Source organism: Chlamydotis macqueenii, chromosome 10, assembly GCF_036417535.1.
Source record: "Chlamydotis macqueenii isolate bChlMac1 chromosome 10, bChlMac1.mat, whole genome shotgun sequence".
NCBI classification, from domain to species: Eukaryota; Metazoa; Chordata; class Aves; order Otidiformes; family Otididae; genus Chlamydotis; species Chlamydotis macqueenii.
In genome coordinates, this window is record NC_141565.1 from 1,946,986 (window position 1) to 1,970,364 (window position 23,379).

General features: G+C 43.2%; 2 protein-coding genes across 7 annotated transcripts in view; one reads left to right on the forward strand and one right to left on the reverse strand.

Moving 5' to 3' along the window:
* Positions 1-190: 190 nt before the first annotated feature.
* On the reverse strand, positions 191-11,404 carry LOC147599453 (uncharacterized protein CFAP92-like). The gene is made up of 5 exons (XM_086755832.1): positions 11,301-11,404; positions 4,411-4,677; positions 3,415-3,611; positions 2,093-2,300; positions 191-357 (listed from the first exon to the last, which is right to left on the reverse strand). The coding sequence occupies exons 2-5, from the start codon at positions 4,643-4,645 to the stop codon at positions 191-193; spliced, it is 807 nt and encodes a 268-aa protein (XP_086611958.1). The 5' UTR covers positions 4,646-4,677; positions 11,301-11,404.
* EFCC1 (EF-hand and coiled-coil domain containing 1) overlaps positions 11,087-23,379 on the forward strand; it is a 51,723-nt gene continuing 39,430 nt past the window's right edge. For 2 of the 6 annotated variants that reach the window (XM_086755257.1, XM_086755260.1), the window contains exons 1-2: positions 11,087-11,828; positions 12,927-13,333. In XM_086755257.1, the coding sequence (XP_086611383.1) occupies positions 11,157-11,828; positions 12,927-13,333 (1,079 nt within the window). In that variant the 5' untranslated portion in view covers positions 11,087-11,156. The remainder of the gene's footprint in view (positions 11,829-12,926; positions 13,334-23,379) is intronic. The other 4 variants (XM_086755256.1, XM_086755259.1, XM_086755261.1 and 1 more) reach the window with 4 other exon arrangements.

Genomic DNA, 23,379 nt, shown 5'->3' on the forward strand with positions numbered 1-23,379 from the left:
AACCCCAATGCTTTTTCCTAGTGTCCCTTAAAAACTGTGAGCCCGCTAAATCTCTTTTCTGTCCAATTCTATTCCAAAGCTATTCAAAACTTGTTCTAACCGTAATACCATCACTCTTCCTGCAACACCTTGTTCCCTCAGTAGATTCCTCAGCCCTGTTCCTGCTGGCCCATTGCACCCTGCTCCCTTTTCACCCATAAGCCAGTTCCAGTTTCCATACTGTTATACCTTCAACAGGAGGGGCTGAAGACTCCTGTGCCTTGGATGCCTTTGCTGCTTTGATTTTTGTACAGCTGGGTGCTGGCTCACTGTCTTCAAATAACTTTCTCTGCAATAGCACTGCATGTTTTACCCCATCTATCAGGAAAAAAAAAAGTTAAAATAAAATAAATTCCCTGGTTTAGACTTCATCGCTTAGTCTGGTTGGGCCACTCAAATTTTGAGCTATGATTTTCCCACGGCACCTCTTCCCCTTTTCCTACTATCTGTGAAAAGCCACTCTTAGACTTCAGTTCTGTTCATCTGGAGATGAAAATCACCAGAGTTACTGAGATTTACCTCAAAGTCCACAGAAGAATCTAGCATAAAATGTCCTCCCTGTGTACTGTACAACAATACTTAGTCAGAAGAAAATGTTGGTGCAGCTGAGGCGGGTAGGAACTCCCGGAACACTGAGCCTGCAGAGGAGGCAAACAGCCCTGGCAGTGAGCTGAGGGGACTCTGCCACACAGACTCCTCTGAAAGCACGCAACTTCGGGAGGGAAAGCTTTTAATTCTTTGTCCTGCCTTCCTCTTGTTACTAAAAGGTAAGGCTCCTCTTCAGAAAATACTGAACTACAAACAAGTCTTCACTCCTCAACAACAGCTACTCAGGCGCTCAATCTACCTTACAGAGAAAAATCAAATGCTCTCAGAAATTAGAAGAAGTTAAATCAAAAGAAACCCAACCCACTCTTAACTAGAAATTGAAGTCTTATAACCTCAGCAAATCTCCATCCACTGATACACATGGGAAAGAGAGAAGAATTACAGATTTTACTAAAAAACTATGCATATTCTGTTGTTCAGCCTGGAGAAGAGAAGGCTCTGGGGAGACCTTAGAGCGGCCTTCCAGTGGCTAAAGGGGGCTACAGGAAGGCTGGAGAGGGACTTTTTATGAGGGCATATAGTACAGGACAAGGGGTAATGGCTTTAAACTGTAAGAGACTAGATTTAGGTTAGACATAAGGAAGAAACTCTTCACTATGAGGGTGGTGAGGCGCTGGCCCAGGTTGCCCAGAGAAGCTGTGGATGGCCCGTCTCTGGAAGTGTTGAAGGCCAGGCTGGACGGGGCTCTGAGCGACCTGGTCTGATGGAAGGTGTCTCTGCCCAGGGCAGGGGGGTTGGAACTGGATGCTCTTTAAGGTTCCTTTCAACCCAGATCATTCTATGATTTTTTAATACTAAAATTAATTTTAATGGTAGTTTCAGGCCATCAGAACCAAGGATACTCTATTTCCTATAGGCTTCATCTCATGCTTAGTTCTCTGGTATTTATTAGGGACCAAGGTCTCATTTCATACAAGTCTATAAGAGCCCTAACAAGGTCTCTCTCTTCTAATTAACCAAACTATTAAAAATTAATTCTAAATTATTAAATAACTGTCTTTGAAACCACTGACCTGCAAGCTAGTGTGGCCAAAATCTAGGCATAGATTCAAGTTATGGGAATGCAGGAGACAGCAAGGGGGAGAAGATGAAACCGAAAGATGCACAGCATAACAATGCGGATGTACAAGCTTTGCTCCTTCTCAGGATAACAAAAAGCAAAATCCATCTTTGAAAAATGAATACATTTATCAGTAACATTACCACCCAACAATCTCAAATAACTCACTTGTTTTCATAGGCTCAGATTATAGGCCTAATTATATTTTCCTGCCATCAAAATTTTCAGAAACTGACTCACGCATTCATTAAAACACAAACAAGCAGGGATTATTTTAGTGGGAACGACATATGAATGTCAAATAATCTCAACAGTAACTTATCAGTAGGTGCAGTCACAATTTCCAGGTATGTTTTATAATGTGCCTGTTTGCATTAGACTTACCAACAGCCTCTGCACCCCTTTGTAGTGAAGAAGCAGTGCCTGGTGTACTAAGCTTCGCTTTTGAGGAAACTTTGTCCTTGGTATCCCAGATTTTTAAAATTATTTTGTGATCTCTTAGTTTTATTAGGTATTCATTAGTGACACTGACATCAACACTATGGTTCCATGATATCCACATCTTGTCATTGTCAAACCATGGTGTAAGAGCCTATGGAAACAAAAGATGGAAATCTTGACAGGGGCTGACCAGTACTGAAGAACTTGTATTCACATGCTGCCATCACTACTCTCAAAGCGTGCACTTCTTATTCCTCCATCTCGTGCTGGGTCTTACATGCCCCCCTCCACCCCCCTCCCGCTGTGTCAGAGCGGATTATTTTGTTGGATTCAGACAAAGCAGTCTTACTAAGTCAAGGTCTGATATGAAGGCCTGAGGTAAGAACAAACAGCCATTAAGCTGTTGCTCAGCATGAGATTGTGGACTGAAGACTTAATAGAATACTGTAAAAGAAGCATGTACACTTTAAAATGCTGAATTGCTATTTACAAAACCAACACACCAGCACATGTGTATGCTGGTAACCTGTAAGAACAAAGCGCTCAGTTGCCACTATAACACATTTCAATCAGAAACGTTGCAAGTACATTTTGCTTAACCAAACCATCAAGCTGATACTCAGAAGAAGAGCAAAGCCATCAGAGGGCCATTACAAAGATTGTCATGCAAAGACAAAACCTGAGAGTATACAGGTTGCTTGGAAACCAAGTGTCTCCCTGTCTCTCTCTGAAAAAAATTAAGAAATATTTTCTCAACCAGCCATTGTATTCAAAACAATAAAGCCAATTTTTAGGTTCCTGGATTTGAATGTGCAGGATTCAGCTAGACGTGTCTAAACAAAACAAAACTTGCAAAATTCTTCAGGTACCTTAAAAATCTTTTTCTCCTTAACAAAGATCAGAGATATAAAGCTAATTTCTTTCTTCATTGTTAATAAAATGGAGAGTTGCCTTCAAATCACTATATTATTATCTCAGTACTTGAAAGATAAAAGCTATAATCCCAAGTAACTGATAATCTAGAGGAAAATAAAAGTAAAATACTCTGAAATCCACCAGCCTCTTACTACAAATGTAAGTTATTACTGCTGATCTGGACTAGCAGAATCAGATTCTGTCCTTGATATCTGTTCTGTACCTGTGTTCGTAGTAAGGCCTAAGCAGCTGCTAAAACAATGTGCAACTACATCACTCCATGTCTGAAAACATCCTCCCACCTTCCGTATACGACAGTTTGTATTCATTAGTTTTATTACATCTTTTACCTTGGAATCAGATTCTGTAAATAGCTTTGCAACCACCCCAAACACCACCAAATCCCGTTTTCTAGGTACGCGGTCATCTGGTAGAAGGAAGTACTCAATGTGATAGTAACGCTGCGTTCTTGGAGTAGCTCCTGGTTTGTCAACTTGAATTCTCTTTCCTTGCGTATTAGGAGGATTGGATTTCTTCTGCTTTTGTCCTAGAAAGACTATTAGAATTATTTGGAAGTGTTAAAGGTGACCAAAGATGATACTTTCACGGGGAATTAATGCTCTCCACAATGACCAAATGGTAACAGGCATTCCAGTATGACAACAGAAAAATGATTGATTGAACATGGATGACCGCTGAACACCAAACTCTTATCCCAGTGCCCAATCCTGCAATTCTCACCCAGGTTTAACTACCGTGATGGTCCATAAAGTTCCCGGAACTCCCCCCTTCATCTCTTCCTGCAGCACAATGCCCAGTGATTGCAACTCCCAAGGCACATATGCCCTGTCACCCAAGTAACTTCCATAAGGCAGAGTTCCACACTGCCCAGGGGAAGGCTGGACGTACCTGCTCCTGCTACACCCCTACGCCACAGAGAATCATACCTCGTCTGCTGAAAGCCTTCTCCTAAAATGACAATACCACCTTTAAACTTCCTAAAATCATAATTAGCAAAATTGAGTAGGTACACAAAAAAACCAACTACCTTTATTTTCATTTAATAATGCACTGACTGATTAATAAGCACCAGCTAAGATGATCAACTTGAATAACCGTGACTACTGAGGAGCCAGCAGTCAGGAAGGGTTTTCAGTCACTGGAGACAATCACCCAGTGACAACGGGCTCCCCTGTCCCACTGCCGTTTTCATGAGCAATCTACCCAGGACAATGCAAATCAGCTAACATCTTTTCTAACATTATCTCCTGAAACCATGCAGGACTCTGCCACACAAACTTGTGAAGTAATAAGAGTTCTTAGGAAGCCCTGTGTCTGGCACTTACCTGCAGGCAGGGCAGGGACAGCCAGTGAGATTGTGAGCGTGCAGGTCACAGTATGGGAGCCATCCTGGTCTATCCAACTGCTTTCAGAAGGGAGGAGCCTGCTGCTTTCACCCTCTGGGGTCTGATGTCCACCAGCCCCAAGCACCTCTAGGTTTTCCGCTTCAACAGTGCTTTTAGAGCAGATTGTGTTAAGGTCTGTCACCTCTTCTTTATCATCTTTCTTTTGCTTTGCCATCTTGATGTGCAGCCAGACAACGGACTCAAAGGCTACGGAACAAAACAAACATCTTGACTTCAGTGCTGATATAAAAATCACTACTAGAACCACAGCAGGAGCAAGGAAGGATAGTGTGAGGAGGTCCAGAAATTCCCATCTGAAACATCACAGAATCACAGAATAGTTTGGGTTGGAAGGGACCTTTAAAGGTGACCTAGTCCAACCCCCAAATGCATGTAACACATATACCCAATGGATTAATTTGGAGGCACAGGGACAACCCAGACAAAAGTCTCCAAGTGATAAGCCAGGGTAACAGTGCCTCAACATGTCCAGCAAACAGCAACACAAGGCTCAAAAAAGTGACAAGGGGGGATTGTCATCTGAGGCTATAAACAGCCAGCTTCTTGTCTAACTGCAGCAGACGGTGGAGTTGTGACCACACGGCATTTTCAGGAAGCAGAGGAGCTCCTGCAGCCAAGTGCGGGTGGGGGCTCAACTCCAGGGAGCTGCTGTTTTGTGAAGCTGTGCTAGAGCAGAACTAGCTGTCGTGCAGGTCGATGCTCCCAAAGCCGCTCGCTCCAGTGGCGAGTGAAAACATCTCACCAGTGCATCTGTACCTCTCGGCGCTGACTCCTCACATCCTTCAAACAGCGTAGGCTTTCCCTGCCAACACGCTTACACCTTACTTGCATTTTAGTATGCTTTTCTCCACTGCTAGCGTTTCTGAATAGCCTGTGTATCGTAACGAATAGTGGGCGCTACCCACTCGAACTAAAGCTGTGGAGAAGTGATTTCCTCCACGTCTCGCACGCCCTGCCAGCTCCGTGCCACTCCTGCCCGACGCAGCAAGGAGCAGGGCAGGAAGCCACTGCAGCACCGGCAATGGCAACAGCAGCCAGTGGCACAGAGCGCTGCACCACAGCCTGTCTGCAGCCAGGCAACACCTGTCCACATCCCATCTCTGCTTTTATGAATCTGAAAATGTAGTAAGCACTACCACGTAAACCTAGAATTAAGCCCCCTCAAAATGCAATCACATTCCCTTTCAAACATTTCCAATATTTTTTTCCACTGGATAAATTTGTCTTTGTTGCCTTGAGCACAGATGATATTTACGGTAGAGCGGGCAAAGGAATGACACAAGGATTGCCCGCAATCAATAGTAGGTAATCAATTATGTGTGCCGCTAACAAATCAAGAAAACCTCTAAGCATGTTCACCTTTCAACAATCTGAAGAGCGTGACCATCCACATGACTCAACAGAAATAAGAATAAACCAGACAGAAACAGAGAGGGATGTTTTTTGGAGACAGTAACACAGGATTCTCTACACACCGAACCACTGAGCAGCAAACCGTAGTGTGAATTCAGGCACGTTCGTTGTTCTTCATGCGCTCCCTTTTCAGAGACTCCAATTGCCTAAACTGTAACTACCATTCCATATACACACAACTTACCTATCAGCTTCCCTCAGACAGCAGCAAAACCATTACAGGACTAGTTCAAAAATTATATATCAAATAATAATTAAATATTTTGTCTTCTTGCACAAGCCACACGTCCTGTTTTTCATATGAACAGCTCATTATTTAAGCCCACTTCAGTCCACTCAGCTTGACAATATTTCACAAAGGGGAGTGAAAAAGGGTGGGACAATTAATTTCACAGATTTTGGGTTCTCTTTGTCTTCCCACATGATTACGTGTCACAACCCATCATTAGGAACTCAGGCTGACATCTCAGTTGTCTGAGAAAAAGCAGTTGAGTAGAAATTAAAATGTCAATGGAGTAAAACATGATTGTCGCGAAACATTTTCCTGATAGATAAAGCTTCAACATCTCAGGGCGTATTCTATGAACAGAAGAATACAGATTTCTGCACCCCATTCCCATATCTGCCGCTGCCTTTATGCCTTGGGTTTGGTAAGTCGGACAAACCCAATGACAGCACCTGAATTTTTCATACGAAACTGAAAAGCACATAAGGTCCAGAAGGATCAAAATCTCTGGTGTTTAGGAATATCCAGGAGCAAAGAGGCTCTAAAAATGCTAAATCTAAATAATACACATTTATCCTGAGAATCTATGGTCTAATTTACAGCAGAAATTAAGACAGCACAAATGTTTTGGAAGGAAAATACTTTTCTGGAGTAATTTAGATATACACTCTTAACAGGAGTCAAAAGGCTGTAGCAGAGGCACAGATCACGTCTGCTTCCTACAGCCTACGCAGGAACTGCTGGCAAACTTGGCGGCTAGGAAAACAGAAAGCCAGGAGTAATACTGACTGAAGCACCACAGGCCAAATCCTGGTCTCACGCTATTGTCTATTTCCAATTCCCCCTCCATTTACTCCAAAATTTGTTCATTAAAAAAACCAACACACATTTACCCCATGACCACCACTAAATAAAAGTTAAAAGCAGTAGATTTCTCTTTTCTAATTACTGTAGAAGATCCTTAAAACTGTTCCAGATGCTGAATAGCTAAGAAATGTCAACTACAACACCTGGTTACTCAGAGAGCTGCAGCTGTTTCCTCTGCAGACCACGCAACACATCGTTCCTTCCCTTTACATAGTTTACACCAAGAGAAAGACCATGATGTATTAGCAATATCACTCAGGAGAAACACCAAGCTGCAGTTAGGTAAGGTCTTTTGTTAACTTCAGTGGTTTCTCATCAGCTCCACAGCAAGAGAGGCTCCAGACACCAGTCCTTCTCCTTTTTTTCACACAGACATTTCCCTTTTGTTCAGAAGCTTACTAAGGTGCCCTGTGTTGGCCGCTGAAACTCTTTCTGGTACCCACCCAACCTGCTCTCCGTGGCTCTGAACACATAGAACATCTTTCCAGCCTTTTGCAGTTTATCAGAATTACCTACACGCTCACTGGACGCGTACATCGAAACTCTTGTCTGTGTCAGCATTAGAGGAAAACATGCTGCAGGCAGGAGCAGAACTACATGACTGCGGGGACGCTCGATCACATTTTTCTTTCTTTGTCTGACCGTATACACAGAGCTGGCCCAATGCACTGGACCTAACAAACAAAAAAGACAACGCCCAACATTTTTGGAGTCGCAAGTAACCTCAAGAACGCGCCAAGAACAACACTGCACCACAAATATTATTGTAACTCATCTCTGGAGTTCCTTAGGAAAGCAACTGCCTCAGGAACAACAATTTTTTAAAGTATCAATAACATCACAGTATGATTTTGTTGGAAAGGGTTTGGAAAACAAATTTTAGGTACTTAGCACTACATTTTCACTCTTTTCCTTAGCAGTAGAAGGTCTGCAAGGAATAAAATATATTTTTTTTTACCATAATGAAGTGATCTTTCAGTAAGATGAGCATTCTCTACAGGCCAGCAGTTCTCTCTGGCTCCTTGTACCAAGCAACAACTTGCCACACTAATGAGAGCAGACTACTGAGATCCTGGAAGGTCAGACAGAAACACAAACTGTGCTGATCCTTGGTCCTTCAACATATAGAAACTATGAAATAAAACCAAAATTAACTGAAGCTCAAGCCATTTTTTTTCTATAAACTTAGTTTACATGCCCTAAGTAATCATGCTGCTACCTAAATACAATTTAAATCAGTATTCCAGTATTGATGTCAGCAAACAAGCTTGAGTCTGATCATGGCACCTTTTAACCTCTTAAAATAATTAAAAAAAAAACCAGATAAGTAATTTCAAAAGCAGTATTTTATATACTTCTAATTTCCAACTATTAGCACCACACTGTAGAAACAGTTGTTCCATTCAGATTCTGCTTTCCCATCAGCTCCTTCCACAGTATCTTTCAAGATACTTCCACACTGCAGTGTATTACCAGAATGGGAAACAAGTTAATACAGAGAAAGTCCTGCAATACTCCCTGAAATGTTGCCGTCTCTCTGAGCAGGTTTAGAGAGTAAGTCGAAGAACAGGCAAACCTTGTCCGGGTCTGGAGTAAAATCTTAGTCTTGCTGCAGTTGGGAGTAAATACAAGAGTCATTGTAATCAGACTGTGCCAGGCTTTTCTGCAGCTCTGGTATCGGGAGCACTGCACTGTACAAAAGGCTATGTGTAGAGCAATGCATGGTTTAGTTTAAAGAAAAGCAGCTGCAAAAGAAAAGTTTACTTCTGCTAAACCCAACCCCCTTGTCACAGGGACGCTACAGCAACATTTAAGATTTCTCTGGTCCAGTTGTTTTTGCAGTTGTCTAGCATTTAAAAGCCTTTGGTCGGATGGTTGTTTTTTAAGAAAACACAATGCAAAGCCCAACTGGCCAGCCGTCAGAGTTTTTCCTGAAAAATCAAACAAAATTCAGCGGCCAAAGGTTTGGGGTGTTCTGCTGGTATCAAGTATCTGCTTTCTTTCAGAGACAAAACTTTGGCAGATTGATGTCAGTTCACATTCACCATTCTCATTTCTCTATTACAGTGATACATAGAAAGCCAAGGATTTGCCATGCCATTTTACGTCCTTTGCTCTTTCAAACCAGGAGCCCAGCAGATGGGCAACGGGGAATTCAACAGAGGCCCAAACGCTCCCCAGTGCTGTTAACAACGTCTCTCTTCTAGCCAGAGACACCACCAAGAAACCCAACTGGAAAGCGCAGGTGCTGAAGTACAATTTACGCTGACAGGTTTATAGCCTGATAAAGATTCTGGCAGCCTTTAAATCAATTATTTCCACACGATAAATATTTTTACAATTAAAACTAGTTGGATAAAAACAAGTTTAGGCTGTTGCATTGTTTAACTCCAGGGCCCTGATGCTTTAGTTGGTGCTGGGGTCAGTTGGTTTGGTGTGTGGGGACAACAGATGTGGGTTTACACAGTATCTACTAAAACCATTCACGGTTCATGTTTTTGTCTTTCCTGTCTCTCTCTGGTGCTGCATTACGGGGACGCTTTGACCCTAAGTCAATTCTTTGCATTAAATCATTACCAGACTAAGTTTTACAGGTATATGTGGCTATGAGAGTGAATAAGCAATACATACACATCCAGTTCGCCCAGTCACTCCTCGAGTCAATCAAAAACAGATGTTACAAGTTATACACCACTTCAAACAAGAGGAAAATGGCAGAAAGATTATTTAAGGTACAGTAATACATTTTCAAAAAGCCCTCAAGTAAATCCATGAGCTGGACAGGAGGTTTCTAAAAACTGCACAATTACAAAACGCATCAGCATTTTGGATAATAAATACACAGAAGATCACTGGTGGATAAAACCTGGCCCTTAAGAGTAGGGAGGTCGTGGAGCACAGAGTACCCTGGGGGAGCCCACACCTCGTAACAGAAAAACCAAAAGGAGCTCTGCAGCCAGTCAGCCTTGTACGTTGCCAGCCTACCACAGAAACAATCAGAAATCTGATTTTTAGTAATGAGGACGTCAACAGTCTTCCAAAGGATGCTCTTTCTTAATGATGCATAGCACACAGAAGTAGTTGCCATTCCCATGCAACTGTGGGAAGTAAAAGCAGCATCCAGGCTCTGAGCCTTGCCTGTCCCGCGCCACCTCAGGTGGGTCTCCCTGCCCTAGAGCTCCATTTCCACCCAGCGCTGAGCCCCCGTCCTTCCCTGAGGGATGCTGTAGGTGTACCTATCTCTGGTCCTTGCCCAGTCTACTGGATGGACCTCGGACCCGCAGTGTACCCTTTCCACCAGCCCTGTCGGCTGCTGCTCTTGACGGGACCCCAGACCTAGTTCACTGCCTTGCCTGGGGCTGTTAATGGAGCCTGATACCAACACCCCAACTTTGCCACCCTGTTCAGACCTCGGGCACTGCCGGTGCCATAGTCACCTCTGCCTCATGACATGTCCCTGCCAGCGGAACAACCCTGCTCACGCTGCTCCCTGACCACAGCTGCGTTCGGCAATGCAGGTCCTGCTCCACAGCCAAAAGGTGACAAAAATCACTGCTTTGGAAAGCTCAGTCATTTGAACTAGTTTATCGTTTATGCGTCTCTGTCACAGACAATAGCCTAAGAAATGCGTACCGATACCGTAAAGACACCATGTCTACAGAAGTGAAAAAATCTCAGCAAACAGGAAGACAATCAACTTTTAAGCACATTAGTTTCACTAATTTAATGGGACCGCTCACTAAATCACAACCGTTACTCGTCAAATCCGATTCTGTGATGCTATCATTTTGCTCCTGTTCAAAGGGAACCAGAAAGAAATTCGTTAAGAAGTCAGAAACAAACTTGGGAGCTCAGGCTTGGCGGAAACCCTGTTCCTGACAGAGGGAGTTGGAGTGGCACCGGCCCGCTTTGCCCAGCGAACCCCGCAGGCAGCGGACGGCGCTTGGCCGCCGCCGAAAGCGGCTCCCGGTGGGGGAGGCGGCGGGACGGAGGAGAGGCCCTGCCACCGGGGGCAGGGCGGTCTCCGGCGCGGCTATGGGGGCCCCGCTCCGTCCCCGGGACCCCGCCCCGCCCTCCCGCAGACGCCGAGCGGGGCGGGCAGCGAGGCGGGGCAGGGGCGCAGGCGGCTGCCCCGGGGCCGGGATGGTCGGGGAGCGCGATGGAGGCGGCTGAGGGCTGGGACCCGTACGGGCGGCCGGCCCGGCGGACGCAGTGGCTGGTGAGCGCCCTGGCCTACCACTACGGGCTGGACCGCGGCGTGGAGAACGAGATCGTGGTGCTGGCCACCGGCCTGGACCAGTACCTGCAGGAGATCTTCCACCACCTGGACTGCGCCGGGGCGGGCAAGATCCCCGGCGAGGATTTCCGGACGCTGTGCCAGGTGCTGGGGCTGGAGGAGGCGGCGGAGACGGCGGCGGACCCCGAGGAGTGTGCGGGGCTGTGGGAGGGCCTCTCCGCCGAGCTCACCTTCCGCCAGTTCCACGCCCGCCTCTGCGGCTACTTCAGCACCAAGGCGGGCAGCGCTCCGCGCCGCGCCGTGCCGCGCCTGCCGCTGGGCCGGGAGAGCGAGCACATCGAGACCCAGATCCGCCTGCGCAGCCCCCGCCGCCGCCGCCGCCGCCAACCGGCCGGAACCAGCGGGGAGGCAACGGCGGGGCGGCGGCGGGCGGCCGGGCCCTGCTCGCGGGAGTGCTACGAGGAGATCGTGGCGCTGGAGCAGGCCGAGGACCGCATCGCCGCGCTGGAGGAGGAGAACGGCAGCCTGCGGGAGCTGGTGGAGGACATGCGGGCCGCCCTGCAGAGCAGCGACGCGCGGTGCCTGGCCCTGCAGGTGAGGCCGCGGGCATCGCCCCGCGGAAGCTGAAGGCGGCCCTGGGTAAAGTAGCGAAGTTGGGTTACAGAGGGTCTTTAAGGGGAAACGGTGCGCGTTCACCAGCATGACTCTGTGCGTATTTAAGGGACGTGCTGAAAGCCAGCCTGTTAAAGCGGTAGAAGACCTGCGTTTAACAAACCTCAGCGTGTGCTGCTGCTTTTCCTATTGCGTGTGCGGTCAGTCGGTTATACACCAGTAATGCACCATCATGGGTCTTTTCTAAAGTAAGAAAAAACTTTCGGATGCTTACCTGCACGAGCACATGCAATGGCTCAGTCATAAATGCCTGAGAGCTTTCCCTCAGAAACATTAAAGTGCATTTTCTTCAGAGCGTGGTTACGCAAGTTCAGAGTCGGAGCCTGATCTGGAGACGGGCTGATGAACAGTCCCTGGCTCCCGTGCAGAGCCCTGTTGATTCTGGGGCTGGTATCTGTCTCTCTGTACTGGCTCAAGTGAAACACAGACATACTTAGCAGCAGTTACATTACTCTGGTGTGAAATAGCACAGAACAGGCAAAGCACAGGAGGGCTGAGTTCACCGGCCGTCCATCTGCAACGTCCAGCACGGCAGGTGAAAGCCACCTTTACCACTTTCATCCGAAAAGCAGAAGCAAACACAAGTCACCAGTCAAAGGCCCCAGAAAGAAGGAGGACAAAGATTAGAGGTTTGGGACACCACCAGCTGCTCTCTGTTCACTTCTACTTTACGTGACTTAAAAAACATAACTGGAAATACATTTTTTTCAGAATACCACTTGCCTTCTGAGGACAGATGCAAGTAATGAATTAAAGCTACACAAAGTTTTGCAGTAACCTAATTTTCCACTTTAATGAGTAGTTTTAAAATTAAATGTATAGATACATATTCAAAAACTACTTTGCAGGATTGTTTCCTTGTCTCTGTGTTTCACAAAGGTAAGTAGCTTATTAGTCGCTGATCAACTATACATCATTAAAAAAAAAAAAAAAGATCCTGCCATTTTCAGTCTTGATTAAAATGTCAGTTGCTTTAAAACACATCGATTTCTTCCTGCTTTCTGCTCCTGTTCATTATAGGTAGGACTGCGGAAAAGCCACGCTAACCATAAGGAAGAGGGGACCTGCTTTATAGGGAGTAAGAGACAGTTAATGCAGAACCACTCCCAGACCCAGTGCCTTCAAAGTGTCCTGAAGGAAGTGGAACTCATCCGGAGCTCCAGGGACGGGCAAATTGAGGAAGCGATTAGGTTCAACCAAGAATTGGAAAGAGAGCTGAAGAGCTCTCAGGAAGCTCTGGCCAGCCTGGAGGACTGCAACCATAACCTGAAGAGAGAACAAGCAGAAATGAGGAAGAAGGTTGAAGAGGCGAGGCACGCCGTCCTTACTAGTCTGGGCAAAGTGAAGGAGCTAGAAGTGAAAGCTAACAAAGTGCCACATCTGCAAATACACATTCAGCAGCTGGAATCAGAACTGCAGCACTATAGGTAAGTTTGTCAAAAATCCCTGTAAAATCACAGTACTGGAACACATGTTAGCTTGAAAGTCACTGGTTGTAGCTGAGTAAATGTCTCCAAATACACCTCTGAAATACAGCCAGAGGGAAATCAGAAGCTACTTACTAATTTTCTTGGTAGGGATCCGTAACAGAACTGGGCCTGTTCAGTGGAAAGTAGGCCGAAATAAGGATGCTGATCTACAGAGCGCTGAAGTTACTCCTCCAACACACAGCAACAGGACTCAACGTAGTAATACCTCAAGAAAGCCTCAACAGAAATTGCTGATAGTCCTTCAGAATCCATTTCGAATATGCTTATTTTTTCACCTTAACTAACTAATATAAACTCAGACATTGCCTGCTAGCTAAGTCACGCATACAAAGCCAGCTGTAATCAGATGGCTGATGCTCCAGTTCTTATCAAAGCTGTTCAACTTGTCATATGAATTGGAGGAAAACACACAAGGCCAACTTCTGGCCAGCAGTTTTAAACTCTGCTGTGACTTTATCACTTCTTCACTGACAGAACATGCCCTCCAGAAGAGAAAAGTTAAAACACTTTCTAAAACCACACAATAATATAGTAGGAGTCCCAAACAAAAAAATACATCACCCAACTAAACCCCACTTTTGTAAGAGCATAAGTGTCTCCAAAGCTCAGAAAGTTGGCCAAAAATTTAATAGTTCACTGCTTTTGTTGCCTTTTATCTTAGACAAGACTTGGACTCACTGATGGTTATTAAGTGCTAGGCAATTCTGCCCAAGGTTCAAATTGACCTATGGAATAAAATGTTTATATTTTTACTGATCTAAAGGAAAGCTAATGTTTAAGATTTTTCCTTAACTATACTAAAACTATATTTTGGTATATTGTCCAGTCTGATCTCCTTGTCTCTTCCTAAACTTATACTTCCTCTGTTTGCTTATAAGAAGAACTCATAGTGAGTTATTTGTAGCATCATAGCTATTGTACTGGGTTATGAAGTGAGGAAATTCTAAAAATACTCATTTTATCCGGTGTCTTTCTGTGAGCATTGTGTGTGTTAATACCTATGTGGCTGCAGAAGATAAAAGCATTTATTTAAACATCTATAGGATTTTAAAAACACTGTGAGGGCACATCGTGTCCAAGACGATTGTCATTCACAGGGATATCTGGATGAATGCTACAACTCTGAGTGCAGAGACAGATCACACCTCTCGACTGGTCTATGACAGCATGAGCACCAAAGACTTAAGAGGAGTTCTTGTCCTGCAGAATTGCTTTTCCAAAGTACAATGAAGCATAAAAAATTGCCTTTAAACTGGTAGAGATTAACTAGTTAAAGACAATAAGAAATGTTAACTGGGCCTCACAGAGCAGGAACTTTTATGGGTTACATCAGAACAAATAGTGTCAGTTTTTTAAAATATAAATTATGTGTTCTTTTTAAGATAATCTTCATCTGTAATATTTATTTCAAAATTGAATGCTAATTTAAAGTGAGCGTAAAGCTCAGGGACGGTGCAGGACTAATCACTGGGAAACTACATCCCTTTTTTAGCCACAGGGTACGTTTAGCACAGGAGCAGGCTAGCTTCCTCATGCAGGATCCTTCAGTGGCTCTTGATCTTACGTTAGCCGTAAAGCACTGTCCATGGAACATGGCTCTTGGCTTAAACACCTGAACAGAGCCGCTTAAGCACGGTTATCATTCACATGCCTGTGGTCATATTCCACAGTATATGGAGTGCCGTAATTCCGCGTATTCCACAGCACGGCACAGAGATGCCCAAACTGGCAGAAGATAGCTTAGTTAAGCAGTGCGGAGCTCTGCGTTACTGTGATGAAAGAGCTTAACACTAGCACGGCCATCTCTACGCTACGCAGCCGTGGGCATGATGGCTTGTCCCACTGGTTTTACTCACTTACACTTGTGCTACAGACAGCAGAAACTACTTCTGCTCACAGAGAATCATCTTCCTCCTGTTGTGCAGAAGTCCAAAATGCATGGACGTCGTTTGGGTGAGGTGCTAGGAAGTGCGTGTTGAGGGGAAGCTGATGAGTTGGCCAAAGTGCAGAGGTGGAGGGACAGCTGCTGTATCCCGCAGATTTCTCAGACTGTCAATTGGCAAGTGTGTTACTTGTAATGTTACGTGAGTACTCCAGTGAGCAGTTTTCTCCATTTCCAAGTATCACACAAAGTTGGTGAGCATGTAAGGAGGATCTAGGTTTGGCAAGAACTAACGCTGCAAGGTAGCAGTGGAGAGAAGTGGGTGGGGATTTGAGTATACTGCAGAAAGCATTTAAGATCGCAGATATGTCTTCTGAGAAGTCACCTTAACCGGCTTGGTATGCCACTATTTTACTCCAGCCAAAGTCTAATTTCGTCCAGAGAGTATCATACTCAAGATGAGACTTGTTTATGAGCTTTACATGCTGCTCCTATTTATACTCTCATATTTATAAAGCAAAGAAAATTATTTCTTTTAGGTTCAGATTCTCAAAGCTCTTTAAGCATCTAAATCCCCCTTCTAGACCTTCATTGTATACCAACTTGCTATCATTTAGACCCGGAACCACAACAGTGACCTTAAATTATAATCCCTAACGCAGGAAACAGCATAGTTTGCATCTATTCAGGAGAGTGTTTAAGTACCTGCAAGTGATTAAATGGTTTCCTAGATTGAGGTACCTAATTACAATTGCCTTTTCTGCCCACAGATTCATATTCTGGCAGATTTAATGCAAAATATTGCTGTCAACATCTCTGGTAAATGTTTGCCAACTGAAGTTTGTATGACTTAAACTTTTTCAGAGCACAGGTTCTTGTATCAGGGTTTGAAATGTCCTTATCACAATTATTAGGTTCCTACTTCAACCTAGTTAACCAAATGGTTTATAGATACTTCTTGTCTTAAGGTGCACACCCCATTCCTCCTACACTGGATGCATGTGTTGGGGTTTTCTCCCCTTTCTCCACCATTAGAAATTTGCACTGTTTTGGGGGTTTTTTTTGTTTTGTTTTGTTTTTTTTTAATCTCAGTCTATTTAAGTCAGCTTAAATATCTTGAGTCAGCTCAGATACTTTAAAGGTAAATTTCAAGAAATTCCTTACTGAAAAGCATGAGCTAAATTCATTTCAGAGGAAGAAGACCTCACAAGAAGTTTTAAGTTTCTTATTGGTTTTCTGTAAAAAATCCATAATTCACAATGTCGGTGTACAGAAGAGTTTAGGAAGTTATGCAAGTCCCATTTTTTTTATGCAGTGCTGCACAAAGAGTTATTCTCATTTTGTACTGGTGCACTGGATTTCATTTTCCCAAGTATAGGACTTTTCATTTGTTATTACCAAAGCTCAACTTTTTGATTTTTGGACTTCTCAAGATGATATTGGGACTAACCTCCAAATTGCTGTCGTTCCCTCCCAGCTTTGTGTCAACTGCACATTTGTAATTTCTCTTTCAGAAGCTGGAAGCCTAAATGAACATACGGGCTAGGTCCCAGGACAGACTCTGGTGACCTCTACTTGATATACTCTATCAGTGGAGCATATCTTTAACAGCTATTCCCTAAACTCATTTTTTTCAGTAAGTTTTGCTCTAGCTCAAGGTGACACCACCATGTATTCTAATACAGTCCTATGATTTATAAGCATTCTTTATAACAATGCCACATATTGAAATGTTACTACAATAAAAATGTCACATCTACTGCTTCTCTTTATCCATCCTGCCACTTTCCCTGTCAGAGAAGGAAATTAAATTGGTTTGTCGTGAATTGTTCTTGACAAATATAAGTTGGCTGTTTTCTACACTACATTGTAGGTGGCTTAGAAATTGATTACTTAATAAAGTTTACAGATTTTTTTTCTCTTTAATAGCATTGGAGGGAATAACCAAATTTAACAACCTTTTTTTTGATCCCAGCAAAACAAAAATGAAAGGTCATTTAGAATTGAAACAGACTTAATAATGGAGATGTTCAGAGTCTTTATGTTGCTGTGCTAGCCGGCAGCACAGTAATTACATAGGTCAGTGAAAAGGGTCATAAAATACCAAATATCCTTGCCATATGCATGGTCTGTCTCCCAAATTACTTAATTATCCATCAGCATTTATATGTGTTAATGAGTAGGAATCCTTTTTACATGGAATGCAGAGGCTTGTTTCATCACCTCATATTCTCTTCTAAATACGAAGATGGAGGCCTCTAGCATAACTTCCTCCTTTTATTTCTTTCTCAAAGTCACAAGTGTTAACTTTTTAGAAAAGTTAACCTTTAGGTTATCCTATGTTGGAAGTTGTTCAATTTTAATTTTCTTTTATGGGACCATGTCCAGATTTTTTCAATAATTTTTCAGGTTATCATTTACTCTTTAAAATACAACAAGATCAAACAGATCCCCAGAAGAAGGTGTATGTAGTAGGTTATTTCCATTCTGAATTAGAAACCCATTTTATACTTAGGCATTCTAGAACTGTTCTTCTGTTTAAAAATTAGACATTAAATAAAGAAAATCCGGACGACTTTCTGCTTGACTAGTGTCATCAATACCAACTCCTTGCTGGTTGTAAGGTGAAGTGCATCCTGGCAATTAATTTCAACTGGCACAATATTTGCATGCAGACTGTGGGTGTTTATGTGCTGGACCACAGAAAGACTGGACAGAACTGCAGACGATACGTATGTCCTTGGACAAGACAACGACAGGCAGGGCGCAGTGACTGATGGCAGTCAGTAAGAGCGGTGACAGTCAGGGAACTGAGCTCATGGAGGGTAAAATAAAACGTTACTTTGCAGAGACCCACCTGCACAAGCACTCACACAGAGTGTTCTAGAAGAACTGATGTCATTTTCTTTTCTAATTCTGCTTATACCTAATATTTTATTCTACTTAAGTCTGTAAGAAGTTATACATTATGTAGAAGTTTGCCCCAAAAGCCAGAACTTCAAGTTTTTCGAGAAGTCAACAGCAGTAGGTGAATACGTTCCTGTCATATGAAGCTTAGACTACGCGTGTCTCTAGTCATAGAAGAATCAGAGGCTAAACAAGCAAATCAGACCACTACTCACTTGCAGCACTTTAAAGGAATGTTCTGATTTCACAAAAAGGGAGTAGAGAGAACTGTACAGAGCCATTTAAATACATTAACTTGGCACAGAAGAAAATGTGTAGGATCTCTTTCCATGGAAGGGCTAGTTTTATTTCAAATGCAAGAAGCGTCTTGCAATTTTTTTTAACATTACTGTTTGTTTCCTGTAACAGTAGCAAAACCTTTCCTTCGAATCCATTCAAATTAACACAAGTGCATTTATCCACAAGGAAGCTTGTACATAGCTGCTAATTCTCTCTTTGGAAATGTAGCGAGTTCTCTGGCCTTTTTCAGTGCTGGGCTCTTAGTTACACAGCATTTATTCTTGGGAGGCTTTCCCGGGTTTCTCACTAAATCCTCCTTTTCATCTGGCTTGCCTTATTTGCTGTGTTGGGAGTAAATCACCGCGAGCACAATAGCAATGCCACACATACGGCTGCTGCCCATTCACTGGGGTGGACGTGCTTTTGCCGTGTCCCAGGCTTCCTCCCACAGCTCCAAGCAGGCACCGGTTGTTGAACCCACTGTGGCTGTCACTTAGCAGCCCCCATCGCACGAACCTTCCTGGGGATGAAGAGATTCACGTGTAGACAAGCCCTGCCGTTGTCAGCAGTAACAAAAAGACAGTTCAAGCCAACCGGTTTCTTTTGTCATCTCATACACAGTATCTGACACATGCAGCTGCCTTTTAAAGCTGTCTCCTGCCCTTCTGTGTGTAATTTGAATCATGCTAACCCCTCCTATACCCCAGAGATTATTTTTGCCCCAGAAGGTGTGCAGTCAAGTGTTTCTGCAGCTACTTTCCCTTTAATTTGTGCCTGGAAATTCAGCCAGCGGCTTGGTGGACCCCCACAGTGACTACCGTGCACCTCTCTCCATCTGGCTGCCCTGACAAACAGCTTCACACCTCTCCGGCTTTTTATAGTCTTTCCCCAAGAAAATGGACACCTTTTATACTGCCCAGTCTTTCTAGGTGGTACAACACATCTTGTCTTATGCCAGCAAAAAATCAAAGATTAATTTAATACACAAAGATAAATTAAAGAAAAAAAACAATCCCCCCCACTCCTTTCAAGTCATTTCCTAAGACTGGACTCCCTATCACAAGCTATGTCGCTCTGACAGCACACCTCCCAGAAATCACTTTCTCACTGTCAATGCAAAAACTCAAATCAAACAGAAATGGTCTTAGCTCATAAATAGCCTTAGCTTATAAATAGCAACCCTCTGGATCACTTGGGTGAGCTCCTGTACAGTACCCTTCCATATCAAGTATTAGCAGTACACCACTTTCTGTCATAAAGGCTTCCTAGTACCTTCTGCTGGGCAGTCCTAGCGCGCGGGTGGTAGGACATCACTGCCAGGTACTGTGTTATGCTTTAAAAACAAAACAAAACTCAACAAAAAAGCCTTTTCAATTTATGCCCCAGAAAAAAGCATGGGATCATGAAATGTGGAAGTGCTCGAGGGACCATCCCACTCCAACACATCCTGTGATTTGCAAGAAATACGTTTTGTTTCAGCAGCTTTTTTCAACCAGTTGTCTGTTAGAGTAAGCCATCCAGAGAAGGAAGTTAAATCTAACCTTTCAATGCTGGATTTTTTTTTTTTCAATGCACAGGCAACCATTCTATTTCACCATTAACTTACAATAATTCTCAAAAAGTTCCTCTATGTAATATAAATACTGAATTATCTGGACACCTGGGGAAATATCTAGAAAGTAAAATTACTTGCTTCCATTACTTCACTGGGAACTTGCCATAATGCAAACCCATAGCCAAACTAAGTTCTTAAACCCCTGCCTTGGGATAGCACAAGCAAGATCAGAAGATTTTAAATTCCATCATGTTACTTAGGACGCTGCCAGGGATACTCACATAGAAGTAGACAGTCAGTCTGTATTTACAAATGCCTAGACTCCAAGCAGGTTGGGGGTCCCTAGTGTTAGGAAATACAATCTAGGCAATTTCTGTATTTTCAGTGACACAAGACAGTTATTTAGCAGCACTGCAAATATTTGCTGGAGTTTGTTCTGTTCACCCGTCTTCTCCCCGCAGTCAGAACTCCTGTTGAATCACTGGCCATGTTTAGTGTGCTGTTCTCTTCCCTTCCTTCTCCACTACATTTTTTTTCAACTTTATCAGCATTTTGGCTGCTTGCTTAGCAGAATGATTAAAATCCAGACTGATATTTGCCTCCCCAGTGCTTGGCTTAGGGTATTCTCTTTATGATACTCAGCATATTTTCCTCTGTTCGCCAGATTTGCCTGGCAATCTGAATCTCAGCTATTCAGAACTGTAGCCACTGAAACAACCTAAGAAAAACTCCAGTCACAACCTAAGAAAAATGCTGCCCTCAAACTAGAAGCTAGAAAATAATGCCCTGCACTTTGATTAAACAGTCCCTGCACCTGATCTTAAAGCTTCACGTTCCCAAACTGAAAACTGAAACACAGACTGAGATTTTTTTGGGAAGAAGGAGGGCAGGAGGATCAGTTGCTCAAAGTATTTGCTTCAGTCGATTATAGCGAAGAGATATTTCCACAATTCCAGATGTGGAACCTATCTGTATGCTCAAGTCAAACAACCTGAAAGCTGTAAGATATATCAAGAGGCTGGCTTTAGTTGTTATTTACAGAGAGACTTCTTTATCGATGAGAAAGGGAATTCTGATACATTTTATAGTTTTTCATAATGCCTATCTGAAAATCTGACTAATTCTGATAAAAGTGAATAGATATATGTGTCCTTAAAGAATCACAAAGTTGCAGCTCAACTTCAAAGACTGGAAACCTAAAGCCTGCAATGGAGATTGATCATTTTTGCAGATCACAGGATGCCGACTGTATTCTGTTTGCCAGTGCCATTTCATATAGGAATGTACTTTATGGAAAAAAAAAAAACCAAAACAAAACAACAAAAAAAAAAACCAAAAGGTTGGAAAATAAATGTCAAATGTAAGCTTTGAGCATGATGTATTGTTAGAAATTTACTTCTCTATAACAAGTAACTTTAGCCTTCACAACATCATTCTTAAAACCACTTGAAAAATGAAGTGTAGAGGCTGTGATTGACTGCGTGTTGCAGTCACTCCGTGTTTGTGGAAAAAAATGTTCTCTGAAGGGTGCCTGAGCTTCAAGTGCTAATTGCCATCACGCCACACATTATCCATTTCAAGAAAAGAGGTGCCAAGTGTTAGGAAGCGGATTACAGTGGAAAGACCCCAAACCTTTTAATAAATCTACAGAATAAAGTTAGGCCCTGTGCTCTGTTTTGTCAGGAGTCTCTTTTCACAGCAGAACATTTCAGGGAAGGTTCACGATGTCACATTAATCATAACACTGACAAATCTGGCATTCACAGCACATCTGCTCTGCTTTTATTCGCTGTGCTTGACCCCATCACACGTCCTTGCTATTGGTTCACATAATATTAAAGTATCTGGAACTGCATGCGGTGAGGTTAGCCAAGTTTAAAGAACGTTGTCAGGTTTAAGCTGAGCTCTGAGTATAGTATTTTCACACTCCTGGTGCTGGTAGATCTAAGGAGCACTCTGCTTAGCAGAAAATTACACAAGATAGAAATGTGAGCAATCAAAGCAAAGCCAATGCTTATGAAAATTGTAGAAAAGTAGGTTAGGTGACACATTTCTGCCTCAGCATATATCCAAAGATGGGACTTCCAACAGTATATATGTAACTGAGGGTACGCCTGTATTTTGCTCCAGAGCAGGCTCACAGGGAGTCAGCACATTGGTGCACAGCAAAATACCGGTGTACCTACAGCAGGTACAAACACTAGCTCTTTGCAATTCATTCAACCGACTTTGCACTGCACAACCCAGGCACACCCTGCAAAGCACAGGTCTCAGATACTCTCCCCTGCAGACCACAGAGCCATCGAGGGGGCTGTTTACAGTGGTTTAACGCGGTGGCCTGACAGAACTGGCCTGAATGAGGTAAACAGACGGACCGCTCTCACCTACAGCCACTGCTTCGATTTCATTTAGACCCCCGCAGAATACTCGGGCTGAACAGTTCCATCCTCCAGAAATACAGTTTGGAAACAGTTTAAACTAGTTGCATGTTTAGGTTACATCAGGCAAGATTTCACATGTCAAAAAGTAAAAGGAAAAGCAGAAAAATTGTGGTGTTTTATTTGGATGTTTTCTTGCTGGAGTGTTCTGATTTTCCTATCCGAATGACATTAAATCAGTGTAGCTAAATTGAATTTCAAAATACTATTTTAAGACATAAAAAAGAAATGAAACCAAAATGAAATATTTCATTTCATGTCGAAAAGGCAGCTTCCTTAGATGCAAAACTTTTTTCCTCAAATTCCTAATTCAACCAAACAAAAAAAAAAAAAAAAAGAAAAAAGAAAATATTTGAACTGCTATAAGCAAAAGGTAGGCGAGAAGCTGATCCTTAGTCTGGAAGATCTGTGTTTCCATTAATGGATGTACATAGCTCTGCTTATTTTCCAATACTATCCACAGTCCCCAGGGATAATTCCTTTAGCAGAGGAAAAAGAATAAGAAAACCAAAAATAAGAATGCTTTTGGCTGATATTGTCAGAAAGACTATCTCTGTACTGCTGGAGCCCTGGCTGCGATGTCGCTGCGTTTGCAGGAGAATTCTTCTGGCTGTGAAATATTACCACTGCTGGCAGGATATTCCTGGGTAAATGCACTGGCTTGGAATGAAAGACCTTTCCGTGTAGCCAGGGGTTGGTATCTTTCAGGAAAGTTATGATTAATCTCTGTACAGCAGAATTATATACTGGGTCTGTTCTGCTGCTGTCAATCTTACCCTTGCTACTTTTTCCTTCTCCTGTTGTTACCATTCTGCTTTGCTCTCTTCAGTTTGTTTTTTGTTCATCACGATTTACAGTTTCCAAAAGATGGATGCTTCAAATGCATTTTAAAATAGGGAACTTTAAAAAGTAAATAAATGTA

What these genes read in the sequence shown, in the direction of transcription:
- LOC147599453 (XM_086755832.1), bottom strand. Translation starts at nt 4,645, where the DNA reads ATGGCAAAGCAAAAGAAAGATGATAAAGAAGAGGTGACAGACCTTAAC. An exon ending in TGTCCCTGCCCTGCCTGCAG is followed by an intron (nt 3,612 to 4,410) that starts GTAAGTGCCAGA and finishes TAGTCTTTCTAG; the next exon opens with GACAAAAGCAGAAGAAATCC. An exon ending in TTACAGAATCTGATTCCAAG is followed by an intron (nt 2,301 to 3,414) that starts GTAAAAGATGTA and finishes TTGTTTCCATAG; the next exon opens with GCTCTTACACCATGGTTTGA.